This window comes from Engraulis encrasicolus, chromosome 14 (assembly GCF_034702125.1).
Source record: "Engraulis encrasicolus isolate BLACKSEA-1 chromosome 14, IST_EnEncr_1.0, whole genome shotgun sequence".
In the NCBI taxonomy this organism is placed as follows: domain Eukaryota; kingdom Metazoa; phylum Chordata; class Actinopteri; order Clupeiformes; family Engraulidae; genus Engraulis; species Engraulis encrasicolus.
The window spans coordinates 30,319,554-30,336,207 of NC_085870.1; the positions used below are offsets into that span (position 1 = coordinate 30,319,554).

The 16,654-nt window shown below is 44.4% G+C and overlaps 1 protein-coding gene across 3 annotated transcripts in view; it reads left to right on the top strand.

The window, feature by feature from the left end:
- Window positions 1-14,854, top strand: part of atp2b4 (ATPase plasma membrane Ca2+ transporting 4) — a 93,294-nt gene extending 78,440 nt beyond the window's left edge. For 2 of the 3 annotated variants that reach the window (XM_063215388.1, XM_063215389.1), the window contains exon 21: window positions 9,411-14,854. In XM_063215388.1, coding sequence (XP_063071458.1) covers window positions 9,411-9,611 — 201 coding nt within the window. In that variant the 3' untranslated portion in view covers window positions 9,612-14,854. Of the gene's footprint in view, window positions 1-5,859; window positions 5,938-9,410 lie in introns of all 3 variants that reach the window. The other variant, XM_063215390.1, reaches the window with a different exon arrangement.
- Window positions 14,855-16,654: the final 1,800 nt, after the last annotated feature.

The window sequence follows — 16,654 nt, forward strand, 5'->3', positions numbered from 1 at the left end:
AATGATTTAACTACACAATAGTAGGTGATTATTGCTGAATGCAGATCATTTCACATATTCAATTCTAGTTATTATAGTTATACCATTATCGTTTGAACGTCTAGCCTCTTTTAAGCCGCAGTCCTAGACTAAAGGCTTGGTTGAGTAGTTGAGAGGGCTCACTCAACCCCATCCGCTCAGGACTCAGGTACACGCACCATTCCCTCTCCCGCCCCCAACCCACTACCCGCCTGACTAACACCACTCTGTCATCAGCCTGGAGACAAGCACCTTCCATCTGCTGATCGCCCACTGGGTCCAACACTCTTTTTTTCCCCTCCACAAAGCACTGTATATGTAACATGTTCTTCAATAAATAACGACAACCCCCTCTCCCCCACCCCACCCAAATTACCCCACACCCTCAAAAGCAGCTCAGAAGGGTGGATCCATCGGTCTTTCCTCCACTCCTAATATCGTTTGTCTTTTCATCACGCCTTATCAGATTGGCAGCGCTCTTGACAAATGTGTTCCTCCTCTACGCAGATTGTGTGCATTCAGTCATGACTAATTAACCACGGTTGCATTGCCAACCTTTTTTTTTTCGTGTATGTGCAACAATATGACACGCACACACACACACACACACACACACACACACACACACACACACACACACACACACACACACACACACACACACACACACACACACACACACACCTTTCCATGACAGTTCTGCATTTCTCAGCTTTTTTTACTGCACACGACTGGAGACATGGCTTAGCGGAGCGCTGGGAGATACCGCACGTACGTACGTGTGCATGCATACAGCGCACGCAAGCGCATTCCTCCAGAGGCGTCGATATCCCGGCGAGATAGCTATAGCTCCCCGTCGGCTGTGTGCCACCAACGTAACATGCTGCATGACAGCAGGTTATGTGTCGGTTTACCCGAGTGCCTGCTGCTGCCTAGCTGCCGAGCATGGCTGTATTGTGAGTGAAGCAGACTCAGAGCAATGCTGGAGGAGGCAGCCTCGCTTCCCTGTCAAGCTGGGGGCCGAGGTGTTGCTTGGCTCCAGCTGTATGCTGCGTGTTTACCAGTGCAGCTGAACCTCCAGCGTGGAGTAGACCGTGTTCCCATGGGTGGGTTCTCTGAAAAGGCAAGCCTGCTGCTGCTGCTGCTGCTGCTGCTGACAGCCATTTGAGCTTCAGCCCACACAAACCCACTCCTTTCCTTTCTTTTCTCTCTCCTTTTCTCTTTATCTCGCCCTCTCTCTCACTCTGTCTCTCTCTCTCTCTCTCTCTCTCTCTCTCTCGCTTTCTTCCTTTCTTCCTCATCCCCCCTCTCTCTCTGGACATGAAATTTCAGAGAAATAGACAAACACACACACACACACACACACACACACACACACACACACACACACACACACACACACACACACACACACACACACACACACACACACACACACACACACACACACACACAACACACACACACACACACATACACGCAGACACACGCACGCTTATTTACTCAGACACGTACCTGGCAGTGGCTTGCGCTGCCCCCATGTGGTGGGAGAGAGGGAACACACCCCCACTGTGACCCATACACAGACAGCACCTGTCACCATGCCTGTGCATGTGCTTCACATGTTTATTTCCCTTTCAATCTCCCCCCCTCCTCTCTCTCTCTCTCTCTCTCTCTCTCTCTCTCTCTCTCTCTCTCTCTCTCTCTCTCTCTCTCTGATCATCTCCATGTGCTTCTTTGGAGAAGACATATTGAGACATTGTCTCTGTCGTTGTTGTCGGAGGTGTAGTGTAGGAGTGTCCATTTACACTGGAGGATGATGTAACCTGACACAGAAAGCAAACATCCACATGCATTTTTTCCTTTTTTCTTCTGGGTTATTTATTTATTAATTTACTAGCTGAAAGGATTTTTTTTTCAAACCATCTGCATGGTGGATTTTGAGGAGGTGGGTAAGGTTTGAGGAGCAGAGGGTTGGTGAGGACGTGTTTCAGGGAGGTCTGTGGAGGTTTTTTATTCAACCGTGGGTTTCCTGCAGGAAAGGAGAAAAAAAAACCCTCCAGCGATTCGGGATCCCTTTAGGCTTCATTATGTTTCTTGTTTTTCTGTCGAAGACTGTTGAGTTGAGCCTGGACATACAGTGTATTTTATTATTTAAATAGCGTCAGTCCTTTATTCTCCCTCGGACTGTTTTCCACAACACATTTGCTTTGATCATGGCTAGTTGAAGGTTGGCTGTCGAGTGCGAGCAAGGGAGACGGCGAGCGAGTGAGAGAGAGAGAGCGAGAGAGAGAGAGAGAGAGAGAGAGAGAGAGAGAGAGAGAGAGAGAGAGAGAGAGAGAAAGAGAATAGCTGCGGTGGTTTCTACTCAGTAAATGTTGTCGTAGTTCTCATCTTCTCTTTCTCTCCTTCATGTCCTCTCTTTCTCTTCTCCATATCGTTTTCTCATAGACTGCTTCGCTTATCTGGCCTCTTTCTGTCTCTCAAAAGATGCAACAGCCCCAACTCTGAAATGGGTAACCCGAAGACTATTCTTTGCAAAACAACAACAACAACAAAATCCACAATTGCCACCACCAACCATTCAACATCACCTATTTGGAAGACTGTGGAACTAGAAGGGTGGAATAATAATACGCCCAGTATAGTTTTGAATTGTGACCTACTTATATGAGCTTCCAATGGTCTTTCTTTTTTTAGTTCATAGCCATTCTAGTTCAATGTGTTTTTAGTCCATTGTCAATTGGATTTTTCCATTCCTTTTTTTTGTGGAGGTGCTCATCTGTGGTCTGTGATGGGATCAGTAGTTATTTTATACACACCGGTGCAAAAAAAATGGAACCGTAGGCTAATCTGTTGTGTTCAAAGAAGCGTAGACCTCCAGAGAGGCTCTGAAAGGCATGTGTCCTAAATTGCAGTTAATGAAAAAACCAACTTCATTAAACAACTTGATTAGAGCTCTTTTCTCTTTTGACTGGGCCCTTAAGCCAGCCCATAACAATATGTTGCCTCTGTCTTTTCGGACATGGCGCAACACGGTCTGGCCCAGTGGTTTCCAAACTGGGGGTCAGGAGCCCGAGGGGGTCGTGGAAAGAATGGACTTTTTATAAAATCGTTAGCAAACACAGGTTAATAGTTAACATAACTCCATAAATTAGTGACAGTGCTCCTTTCTGAGGCCATTATACGTTTATACTTTTCATGTTAATATCAAATTAGAATTCAGCGATATTAACAGACAAAATAATGTTTTTGTTTGGACAATTATTCTTAGGTGCAAAAGGGGGCCCTGGCAGAAGAGGTTTGGGAACCTTGTGGTCTAGCCTAATCAAAGCGGCTGTTTCATGCTAATGTTGAAGCCATGCATAAACAGGTGGATGGAGAGATGGATGGCTGGGTGGGAGCTGACTCCATTACTGTAGCTCCTTGACAGTGGGAAAATAATACAAATGGCCAATTTCTCCAAACCACGTGAAACCTCCTCTGGCCAACTCTCGCACTGTTGTCATGACGATATGTAATCGCAAAGCCGCATTTATTGTTCTCCTCTGCTTTCACTCGAAGCCAAATCTGAATGCAGCTCTTTATATTTTTTTTCCCTCACCACATCTGAAAAAAAGGAAAGAAAAGAAGACAGACCTGGCATATGCCAAAGGTTACCTCAGTAGCCTGCTCTGCTAGTGCTAGAGTAATATCAAACATGCAGCACCGCACAGCGCCCACTCAAAGGCCAAAGCTGCTCTGCACATGCACATGCGGCTTGGTGCAGGTTACCCTCACAAGGGCACTTGTGTATTCCGTGTATTTTTTTCCTCCCCTCTGCACATCGTTGTGTTTTTCCATTTTGGAGCTTTATATGCATTCGTGTGGGAGGATGTTTTCTCTGTTGGTCTCCTCCACTTGCACTAGCCACCCATGCTCATTGCCTATCAAGTGGCTTCGTGTTTACCGCTGCCACTAATGGGGGATTTAGCATTCTCTGCATTACTCTTTTTTTGCTGTCTCTCTTTTTCTATTACCTCCTCTCTCCCTCCCTCCCTCTCTCCCCCTCTCTCTCTCTCTCTCTCTCTCTCTCTCTCTCTCTCTCTCTCTCCCTCCCCCTCTCTCTCTCTCTCTCTCTCTCTCTCTCTCTCTCTCTCTCTCTCTCTCTCTCTCTCTCTCTCTCTCTCTCTCGTTGTTGTGGTCTTCATTTATTTCCCACCTAGTGTATGCTTGTGTGTTTTTTTGCTTGAGTTTGAAAGAATAGAGTAGGCCTATGTATTGTTTTTGTGAAATGCGCTTCAGAGAAAATATCCGATTGCTTCCTGGAGAAACCGCAACAGATCTATGTCCTTGTTGCAGACATCCGAAATTGTGTGTGCTCGTGTTTGTTCTCTCACAGGATTTTGATTCATTGTGGGGGTTTTTCCACGCTACAGCCATACAAATATGTTTCTCCTTGTGATATTTATCCTTGTGGAGATATGTCCTTTTCCGGCCTTTAAAGCGTTGGTCTTCTGATCTTCCACATGCTGCCCAGTCGATTAAGAAACATTTTGAATTGTATTTTACTGTTAACATTCAACAGTGACATTTATTCCCCCGAAAAGAAAGTTATCCTGGTGCTGGTGAGAGGAAAGGTGTTTATACAGTAGAGTTTGCATAAGTCTCTTTATCCAAATATTCCTAGCTAAAAGGAATGGCAATAGGCCTATGGGGTAAAATTGACTTAATCCAGTTGTCTAGTTAGCTAACTAAAAAATCGTGAATATGTTGTCCTAATAGCAAAACATATTTGATCATTTAAATATTCATTTATAACCTATTGGTTTTTACAACAAGAGGATTTATACTGTAAATGCCGATTTGTCTCCTAACAAACGGTACATGAAGGCTTTTAAAACACGTATGTTTATCCTTCCACTACTACACCACCTGCATTTAATCATCCTTCTCTCCTACCCACTGGGATACACACACATCCCGTGGTGTGTGTGTGTGTGTGCGCATGTTTGTGTGCGCGTGCACGTGTGTGTGTGTTTATCCGTGCGACAGGTGTACCCGCTATGGCCAGGTATGAGACACATAATCAATAATGTGCACTGTAACCGCCCCCTGGCCCTGTCGTCTCTGGAACGGGGCTCGCCTTTTTTTCCACAGTGAAAATGCATTTTCCCCTCCAACCGTCGGTCCTCACGGGGAGAGCCTTCTTATCTGCCTTCCTTCTAATCCTCCATGTTACTGCAGCTTTGTTCTGCTGATGTGCTAATGCGCGCTAACGTGTTCTGACTCTGATTCTTCTATTTATTCTGCCTCTTTTTTCTTCTTCTTCTTCTTCTTCTTCTTCTTCTTCTTCTTCTTCTTCTTCTTCTTCTTCTTCTTCTTCTTCTTGCAATAACTAATGAAATGTGTGTGCTAATCAGTGTCTTCTCTGCTTCCTAACCCCTCCTTTCTCTGCCTCTTTACCTTTCTCGATTACCCTGCCTGTTTCTCTATCTTTTCTTCTTTTTCTCCATTCCTCTACCTCTTCTCTTCTCTTCTCTTCTCTTCTCTTCTCTTCTCTTCTCTTCTCTTCTCTTCTCTTCTCTTCTCTTCTCTTGTCTTGTCTTCTCTTCTCTTCTCTTCTCTTCTCTTCTCTTCTCCATTCCTCCACCTCTTCTCGTCTCTTCTCGTCTCTTCTCTTCTCTTCTCTTCTCTTCTCTTCTCTTCTCTTCTCTTCTCTTCTCTTCTCTTCTCTTCTCTTCTCTTCTCTTCTCTTCTCTTCTCTTCTCTTCTCTTCTCTTCTCTTCTCTTGCATTTCCCCTCTCTCCCTCCCTCTCTCTCTCTCGCCCTCTCTCTCCTCTCCCCATCCGTTCCTTGCAGATGGACGTGGTTAACACATTCCACGGCCCCGTGCCGTCCCTGCGCCGACAGCCCTCGGTGGTCAGCCAGCAAAACGATGCAAAAAGCGTATCTAGTCCCACCCATGTAGAGATTTCCGCCAACTCTGCCGCCTCCTCCTCCAACGCTGGCAGTGAGTCACACGTCACGGCCACCGCTGGCCACTGCACTGAAGACAATAACATCAGTCAGGCTTCTCCCAGCACTGCCTGCCCTGCCCTGCTCCCCCCCATCTTCACCACTACCACCACACCACCACCTCCCAAGACTTCCTGTCACAAACACACACTCTCTCATACACTCACTCCCTCCTCCACTCGCTCACTCGCTCACTCGCTCACTCACTCACTCACTCACTCACTCACTCACTCACTCACTCACTCACTCACTCACTCGCTCACTCACTCGCTCACTCACTCACTCACTCACTCACTCGCTCACTCGCTCACTCACTCACTCACTCACTCACTCACTCCTCCCCTCACTCACTCACTCACTCATTCAATCACTCACTCACTCAGTCAGAAGCCCATCCTGCTCTCTCTCGCTCTCTCACTTACTCGCTCATTCTTTCGCTCCCTCGACTCCACCCTCAGATGCACTGCACTGTGCAGTAGCTGCAGCTGCATGGGTGGATGCTGAATGGCCTCTGCTGCTCCCCCATCACCAGTGCTGAAACACTACTCTACCACGCACTTCCTACCATGCACAGAGATCATGCAGATGCAGATTCAGTCAGTCAGTCAGTCAGTCAGTCGGTCACAGTCACTCACTCACTCACTCACTCACTCACTCACTCACTCACTCACTCACTCACTCACTCACTCACTCACTCACTCACTCACTCACTCACTCACTCACTCACTCACTCACTCACTCACTCACTCACTCACTCACTGAATGTTGAATGCCAGTCCATGCCATCACTTTGCCTATGTCTGTCTTTGCCCGTGTATCACTTTGCCTGTACTGTAATTCTTTACTATCTATGAAGCTTACGCTACCTCAGGGTTTCTTTCTTTCTTTATTTATATATTTATTTATTTTTCTTTCTTTCTTTCTTTCTTTCTTTCTTTCTTTCTTTCTTTCTTTCTTTCTTTCTTTCTTTCTTTCTTTCTGGCATTCTTTATAATTTTCTTTGTTTCTGTCTTTCCATTTTTCTGTCATCCCTCAGGTATTTCTACCCATTCGTCTTTCTTTTATTCCAGAGCTTCCTAATCTATTCCATTACCCCTGTTTTATAATGTAATTGCTCTTTCTTCACACCTCCACGCTGATCTTATCTTACCGTTTTCACACGGACGTCACACGTTCACATCCCCCCTCCCCTGCCCCGCTGTTGTTTCACACCTGCCACTCCATCTCTCCCTTTATATAGAGACTACCTGCCTGCCTGCCTGCCTGCCTGCCTGCCTGCATCAGTTGTTACGTGGTTACTTACTGTACTTGGATCTGCACTAGGGCTGCACAATATATCGAAAGTGTATCGATATTGCGATATCAAGAGTGGCAATATGCATATCGCGAAAATTACTTAATTATCGTTAAGAAGTAAAACATTTCTGTGTGGTCCAATCACTAGCTGAGCAAAAAGCCCACCATGACTAGAGCCACGGCTCCCACACAGACCGACAAATTAGTGACAAGAAAAACACTCGGCTATATTTCTAAATATCGTTTAAATATCGTTATCGAGATATTGCATGCTCTTATCGAGTATCGATTTTTTCCCCTGATATCGTGCAGCCCTAATCTGCACCTGTCTCTATGCTTCAGTAATGCTGTTATAATTCATTTCCTGTGCCTACTCTGCATGCATTAAACAAGCAAAGAGTTCTTCAAAGAGCTTTTTGTTGGTACACAGGGACCAAAAACATTGCTTTTTTGCACAGTTTAGATGGACTGTGGCCAGGATTGCTGCTCAGATAATAATGACTACGTTTTCATGCTGCACAGTCGTTGCAGGTGCAGTGTGTGCGTGCGTGCGTGCGTGCGTGTGTGTGCGTGCGTGCGTGCGTGCGCGCGTGAGTGTGTGTGTGTGTGTATGTATGCTTGTGCCACATGCGTGGGAAGGCTGCAAGCATATTTGCACATATGCCTGTGTGTCTGTGTGTGTAAGAGTGCGTGTCTGTGTGTGGGCGGGGAGGGTCACAGGGCTAGCAGATAGTTTGCAGGGAGGACACAGGGAAGGGAATATAATAATCTCCATAATTTCCAAGCTGCCTCTAAATTACATTACTCCCAGGCCACAGAGATAAAACTCAGACATTAGATGCACACACACAGTCTGTTACTTTAGTAACAGTGCCTGGCTGCACTGGGGATAAGACAAGGTGGTTAGGTTTTGAAGCAAAAAATTTTATTTAAATCATTGTTTCTGACACAAAGCGTAGGCAATTTAGTGAGAGAGTGCATGTGTGCCTGCCTGTATGTATTTTAGACAGGGGTAGATGATAGGGTGTGTAGGATATGTGTGTTATGAGAGTTCTAGCGGCACATGTGTGTCATGTACTGCATGTATCCTCTACAAAAACATATTTGCCATTCCTTCAGACAGTGGTTTCTTCCTCATTTAAAAAAAAGTAGAAATCATCTCTCTCCCGTGAACTCCCTCATCTCAGCCTCCCTCGTCTGACAGCATTTTTAATTTGAAGGCACGGATATTGTCATCCTCTCCCACTACCTCTTCCTTGCACTCCCCCTTTAGCTCGTTCACGTTCTCCCTCCTCTCATCTCTCATGAATTTTGCGCTTGGGGTCGTTCGGATGACTTGTGTTGTGTTTGGTTGTCATCGGCATTTTAATTTTTTTTATGATCGTTTTTTTATTGCTTGTGTTTCTTTTTTTAAGTTTTTTGAATTTGTGTTTATTTTATTTATTTATTATTTTTGGAGGGGTATGGGGTGGTTGTGATGGTTGCTATTGCATTTACAGTACCTTGTCCTAGATTCCAGCCTGCTTTTCTGTTTTGTGTTGTGTTTTGTTGTGTTGTGTTGTGTTGTGTTGTGTTGTGTTGTGTTGTGTTGTGTTGTGTTGTGTTGTGTTGCGTTGCGTTGCGTTTTGAGATGTTGTCTTGTGTTGTATGGTGTTGTGTGTGGCTCAGGTTCAGTAATGGTGGCTGTCCCTGTTCTCAGCATCCATATCATCACCCCCGACTCTCTTCACCAACTCCCCCCACGCACATCACATCACTGCTGGGTCCCATTCTCATCTCTGAGTGGGCTACAGCAAGGACTGTCTGTACAGACATGCCTCCACATCAGCTCCATCCACACCAATAATCTCCCCACCATCCCTGCTGCGCCTCGCATTTGTAGGATGACATTAATTCTCTCTTTCCTTTGTTTCTCTTCCCTTTGTCTGTGGGGTTGTCATTTTGCCTGCCCCTGTCCTTTTCTCTCTCTCTCTCTCCCTCTCTCTCTCTCTCTCTCTCTCTCTCTCTCTCTCTCTCTCTCTCTCTCTCTCTCTCTCTCTCTCTCTCTCTCTCTCTCTCTCTGTCCCTCTCTCTCTCTCTCTCTCTCTCTCCGCTCACAGATTAAGGTGGTGAACGCGTTCCGTAGCTCCCTTTACGAAGGCCTGGAGAACCCCGAGTCCAGGAGCTCCATCCACAGTTTCATGTCCCACCCAGAGTTCGTGCCCCTGTCTGAGGAGGAGGCGCGGAGGATCCCCGAGGAGGACGAGGATGATGAGGAGGAGGAGGAGGAGAAGGAGGTTGTTGAGGAGAAGGAGCAGTAGAGGGAGGGAGGTGCCCTCTCCCCAGCCCATCCATCCAGCCTGACCCTGTACCCAGAACAGAGTGACCAGCATTCACACACACACAAAACTGGGACACCCTCCTCCTCCATCCATCCACCCTAAAAAACCCTGCCACCAACCAAAACCCTGACCCCATCAACTCCACTTCATCTTCACCCCAAGCCCAAAACAACCAACCTTTCCTACACACTGAAAAAAACACTGCCGGATACAACCCATCACCCTATCCCCTGTTACTCGTTGTAGTTTTGTGTCTCGTCCAAGGCGACACTAAAGTGCACTCTGTTGCACACGTGGTGCACTCTGTTGACTCCCAACCACCTCAACCACCTCCACCTTCCATCAGCCACCAGGTCGCCCCCCTAAACAGAGCACCGGCAACCAAACTCTCTCTCTTTCTCTCTTTGTGTACAATCTCTTCTCTTGTCCTCCTCCTCCTCCTCCTTCGCGTCCTCCTCCTCCTCCTCTCCCTCTCCTTTTTGTTCCCTGCCTCACCACTGTCCTCTAGTGTTGTTATATCACTGCTACATCCATGTACAGACAGTGTGAACGCGCAGTGAGAGCATCCAGACCGGAAGGAGACAGCTGCAGACCATCAGGCCTGTAGTGCCCTGTCCCCTGCCCACACTGACAATGTCACCCTCCACCCCCACCCCCCATCCCAACCTCCCAACCTCCGTCTCCTCCTCCTGTCGACTCATCCACTTCTCCATCTCCCTCAGTTATGTTTCACTAGGCATGTGTGTAATGCTTTAACGCTAACATTATTCTTTCCAGAAAAAAATGGCTTAACATGTCTTGAGTTATTGTTTGTTTATTTTTCATTTGTTCATTGCTGTTGTTTTTGTTTTGTAGACATATACTCCATACACATCTCACTAATAAGATTGTGAGTATGTACGTATGTGTGCACACGGGTGTGGTCTCAGCGCTTCTGTGATTTCGCTTGTGAGGGCCATTTCGACAGGATTGGTCTGAACACTATGTAATGTGGCATACGAACAGATCCTTTCTTTCTCAGTTATTATTATTTTTTATTATTGTTACTGGGCAAGTTTGTGTTTGAAATCAGTGTATTTGAGTTGGTGGTATGGATACAACAATGTAGGCTCGGCCTCGAAAAAAACACCATGCACTTTCTGCTGAAGGAAAACAAAAAACAAGTCATCGATATAACATTCCATGAATTTATTTGCTTTTTACTAACCAAAAAAACCCCAGCTAACACATGAAGTGTTGTGACCGTGATAATTATCCTGTTTTGCTTTCTTCCTGAACCAAACAGCACAGAGTCCTGAAGGCCACAGGGCCGTGAGCTTTGCAAGTCAGTCAAACGCTTGCTGAGCATCACAGGAGCGTTAGCATTCCCAGTGGAACTTTAGGCATCAGTGCTGCTGGCCACAGGCACTACTTTTGATGGATTGATTGATTGTTGCCATTGTATGTTCATGCATAAGGTCCATCAAACTACAAAATGTGCTGATGATGTCTGGTAAATTTTTCTTTTTTTTATCACAAATCAGTGGGACGCATCCTATGTGTTTACGCGTGTGTGTGCGTGTGTGTATGTGTGTGTGCGTGCGTGCGTATGTGTGTATGTGTGTGTGTAAGCTATGAGACACGTTATCATTATTGTGTGTATGTTTATAGACAACAGCCAGTGCTATGACACACAAACACCCACAGTGTACGTCCATATAGGGTTATCTGAGAAATCAATAACACTTTTAAACACAGAGTTGGAGCACTGCAGCTGTAACGCCCCCTGAGGGTGGCCTTCAGGAGGCATACAGTGTGCAGAGTAACCCTAGAAAAAGTTCCAGCTCACCTGTGTTTGTCTCTGCATTCTCAATCTACAGTCTCTCTGTAACAAACAACTCTTTTCATTGTCCAGCCAGAGTTGCTAGCTGTGTCCAGGCCATCCAAAACAACCATGTTTGTGAAAGGGATCCTTTTTCATAGCTAACTGAATCTTTATTTCCAAAAAAAAGAATGTGTAGGTGGGGGGTCCCTTTGGTGCAGTTGATTCTCTTTCACAATTGCACTCTTAGCCTCATATTTGTTTGTTTTTCCGTCTTCTTTACTGAAAGAAGGGAGTAATTGAGACAAAAAAGAATAGACTTCCATGGCATAGCCACATATTTTATTACTAGCAAATGAGTACTGCCATATTTAAACTTATTTTCATATCCGTTTTTTTGCAGAGTTGTTGACTGCATGTTTCTACTTCTCAGAGCCATATGTTAAAGGGGTTGCTGTTCATTTCTGACCAAAAAGGAAACAAACAAAAAACCACAACTAGACAAACTAAGTCACTGCCGAATAACAAAGAGAGTAAAGAAATGAAGCAGCAGCAGGTCACTTGTGTGAGAGTGAGTTGTAAGTCTGCTGAGTAACACCAGGGCTTCCCCACCTGACGGTTGTTTGGTTTTCTTTGCCTCTCCCTCCTCAGCAACTTGGCCAGGGCTGATGGAGAGGCCCCCTGCACGACTTTCATATTGAACTCAGTGTATCGTTCCTTTTTTAACCACTCCTCTGTGGCTTTTATATTTACACTAGTACTTTTTTAATATTTAGTAAAGTATATAAATATAGATGAGTACGCTGGTTAAAACCTGGTGACATTTAAAGAGTGAGCAAAAAAACAACAACATTCATCTTTGTCATATTTTTTGTCAAAGCCATTATTGAACCATGCTACGAATTATTCACAACTTCTATGGCCAATTCAAACTAAAACGATGATGTTTACCACTGAAAGCCACGTGATTGGTCAGGTTAGATACAGGAGCCTATTGGTCTAGCCTCAAGAAATGTCCTCTTTGCCTCAAACTGTTCTTTCATGGGATGCGATTCTCATTGCAACTTATCTTTCCTGTTCCCTTATCAAAACATTTCTTACAAGTTCGAGTTGACGTATTATAACACAAATGTATGAAAATGTTTTTTTATATATGAAATATGTATTTTCATTGTTTCCTTTCATATTGCTTGATCTGACAACAAGGTTAATTTATTTTATGAATGAGTGGTGCTCCTCATTGACTGCAGTTAATAATTGATTTTTAAGTTGAAATTTTATCTTCCAAAAAAATAAAGATTTTTAGCATATAGACGTATATATATATTTTTAAAAGTCATTGGAAACTTCAGATTTGAAAGGACTTGAATTTGTATGATAGGAAAATAACGTTCCCATATAAATTGTTTCTATCGGACCAACATCTATTCTATAGTGAATTTTAGGAAGTGTTGTCTGAATCATTTCTGCAGTTTCAAATATTTTTTTTCCTAACTTTAATTATTTGAAGGCAGCATCTAATGAATATGGACATAAATAGGAAGGCAGATCTACTCTTTAAAAATTGCATTCAGTGAAGCTTTACTGCCCTGCCAAAGTTTTCTACAATTGCAGTCTTATTTAATCCCTTTATTAGTCGATCACTGATTGTTGCTACACCCCTAAGTCAAACGTCAAGGTATCCCATAACCAACTCGGATAGCAGTCGCTCTTTGTTATTGTTTATTTTTTAATGACTTTTGTCCTTTTGCGCAGTGGTATGTGAAAGAAATGCTTTGTCTACCCGGGGCACAAATATACAAATGAAGTGAATCATTGTTATGTTTGAATTAAGTAACCCAATTTTTTTCCCATTTTACTTTGATACCTCTGCAAAACAAAAACAAAAAACAGCTGATGGTATTGCATATGTTTGGCCTGTACATTGGTTCTATATTACTCTGTGAGCTTCAGTATCATGTCCCATAAGATGTTGTGTAAACTGCAGAGCAACATTGTTTTGTCTGACCACACTTTAACATGAATGGCTCCCGTTTTGACAACAGAGGTTTTCTTTTTTTTTGGAGAGGTTACAACTCAATTGTAAATAAATTTTAAAAAAGAAATGCGGTTTAAACTGGAATATCACACAGATGTTAGTCACACACAAACACTTATTTATATTTACCAAGAGCTCATGCTGTGTTTGACTGTCACAACTTTTGGGTTTGGAAAAGAGGAAAAAGACATAAGAGCATCCCCCTTCTGTGGCTCATAGGATGGCAGTAATAATACGCACTGGTGTTATTTTTGTATAAGCATAATAGCATCTATGTGGCATGCATGAATTATAAACAAAAATTGGTGGTTCAAAGCAATATGTACAACCTGGTGCGATTGGTATTTTAGTGTCCTGTGTAGCCTAAGCCATGCTGTGCTGAGAGAAAAATGCTTACTGTTCCGTATATGTGTTCAATGTTCTGCATGTTTATGTATGGAATGATAATCCCTCCCTGTTGACTTCCTCTGCTAATATCCATCTGCTTATTTTTTTGAACTCTCTCTCTCTCTCTCTCTCTCTCTCTCTCTCTCTCTCTCTCTCACACACACACACACTCTATCATCTATCTTTTTATCCACTCTTACTCTGTCCTCGAATTCACGATCTTCCTCATACACACATGCATCTGCACATTCAGATACTAAGACACAACACACTAAATCGTTTGAATGATTTCTTTGTTTATATATGATCTATGTCCTGCATATTTGTTTGAGAAGAGACACACTCTGGTGAAACTCTGACTGTTCCGGGTCATTACTCATGATGTTGCCCCACAACTACTAAATGTTCATAGACAGACTAGTTAGTCCTCGCTTTTAAGTAGCTTACTTTGGATACTCTGATGTCCTTGGAAACCTTTGGACTCCCCACAACATGGACAGTGACAAAGGTTGTCCCTCATCGTATCACACCTGATGAGTTCTCAATGAGCTGTGCATTGACCTAGTAGGGTATCCCACCTCCAGAAAGATTTGAAATCAGCCTTTTGAGAGAAACATAGTAGCTTACCTGCAAGTAATTACGGAAGTATGTGCTACCTACCTACCATACCCATTCAGCCTCTAGAACAGTCTTGTCTCCATCGCCACTGTCTCTCATCACAGCTAAGAAAGCAAATAATGATCCAGTCCATTCATATCCTGCTATTGGTTACATGTTCTCTATTGTACATAAACACTTCATGTAATAATACATAGCCTGTTCGATTTGTTGTTCTTCCATGTGTTCATTGTTCTCCTGGAATTTTTGTGCAGAGAAAAGCCATCTAAAGGAATGAAGTGTCAGTCAAAAGAGGCATATTTGCATGGTATCGCTTTATCTGTTTCTGTATGTTTGTATGCCCTTCTGTATGGTTGCACATAAACATTGTTTTCTAAATGTTTTTAGTTCATGTCATTATTTTCATTCTCAAAGACGTATCTCAGTAATTGGTTGAGATAGTCAACCCATTTGTGACAGAAAATATCTCTGCTCCACTCCCTTCTTATCTAAAATGACGACAAGCAGAGGTCAGTTATGCCAAAAAGAAAGGGAAGACTTAACCCCCTGAAGTACTGCCAATGTCATTGTCTTATATTGTCAGTTACTATCACTAACTCCATTGGTTCCTGATTTTATTGTTTTTAAACATTGAACAAGTGCTGTCTGGAAAATGGCCCACTGTACAGGGCCTGCTGACAGGGTGAGGACAAACGTGTATGTTGACGCAGGCGTAGGGAAAAGCCATGCCCAGAATTATTTTTTTAGGGCTTTTTTGCCTTCATTTTCATAGGACAGTTGGATATGGTGACAGGAAGTGAGTAGGAGAGAGATAGGGGAGGATCGGCATATAAACTGGGCCGGAATTTGATCGTGGGCCGCCAGCGTAGCAATCCAGTGCCCTAGCGTCTGGGCCATGCCCAGAATTATTGACAGGGGTGTCCCTTTCAGATGATTTTGCCCTAGGCCAAAGCTGTCAGTGGCCCTTCAGTGTGCAGTAGTTGTTTCTGTAAGTAACCAGGAAGCAGGTGTGCTCATGGGCTTTGGAGTCCATCTATTAGCAGCATACTAATCAGGGCTGGACTGGCCATCTGGCATAGCGAGCATTTCCCGGTGGGTGCCGCACCTTCGTGGGCCCCTTTTCTCAGAAATGTAAAAAAAAAATTAACTTTTTTTTTTTTTTACATTTTTGAAAATAGGGGCCAACGAGGGTGCGGGGCTCAACAGAGAGTCAGTTCTGTGCCGCTAATTATGAGGGGCCCCTTTAAGCCAAAAGAGCCTGGGCCCTATTTCTCCCCCAGTTCAGCTCTGGTCCTAATCACTTTAGTTGTATGGTCTCATCGTATTGACTCTTAATGTGTGCTATTTCTGTCCTGCCTGCAGCACAGAGTAGAACAGGCTAAGTGGATCAGAAATTTGAGACTGGGTCTTCAATTCCCCAAGAAGAGTCAGAGACAGGGTTAGAAGACAACGCGTAGACTACCATACTTGAAAGGGTCGTTCATTGCTGACAACAGAGAGCACAGACACATAGTCATGAATCAAGTGCCAGACTAGTTAACAAGGTGTAAGATGCCATAACCATGACAAAGTAGTTCTGTCTGTGTCATGAAAGAAGTGACCAGGGCTGGATGGTGACACCTTTTATATGTGAAAAAGCTACCAATCTTTCAATATAAGTACTGTATGCCAACTTTAATGTCCATGAGATGGAAGAGTAGAGAGAGGGAGAGACACGCATTTCATCAACTCTTTGACTGTTCTCCCGTCATGACGACATACACACAGCTTTGCCGGACACGAAAGGGCTGCAGCCTCGGAGGGGCTGACTGACGGACTGCCTGCCTGCCTGCCTGGCTGCCTGACTAACGTCATCCTCCAGCCATCTCACTCCACCCCCGTCCTCGGCACAAACTCCCAGCTCCACTACATCAAAGCCATACACCCCTCTCCCTCTCTCCCTCCCTCCACCCCCTTTCTCCCCCTCCCTCCTCACCCCAACTCAACCCAGCACGGCTCTGAGGCGAGGGTGGCTCCCATGTCAGAAGAAGCCTGTCTCCTGCAGACGAATGAACGTTTCATCTCACATCTCATCTGAACAGCTAACAGACCGACTCCATTGTGGCACGAACCTTAATGAGCCGTCTTTGGGGCTTTTCCGTTTTGTTTGTTTCTGTTTTTGCTCGCGAGACTGTTTGC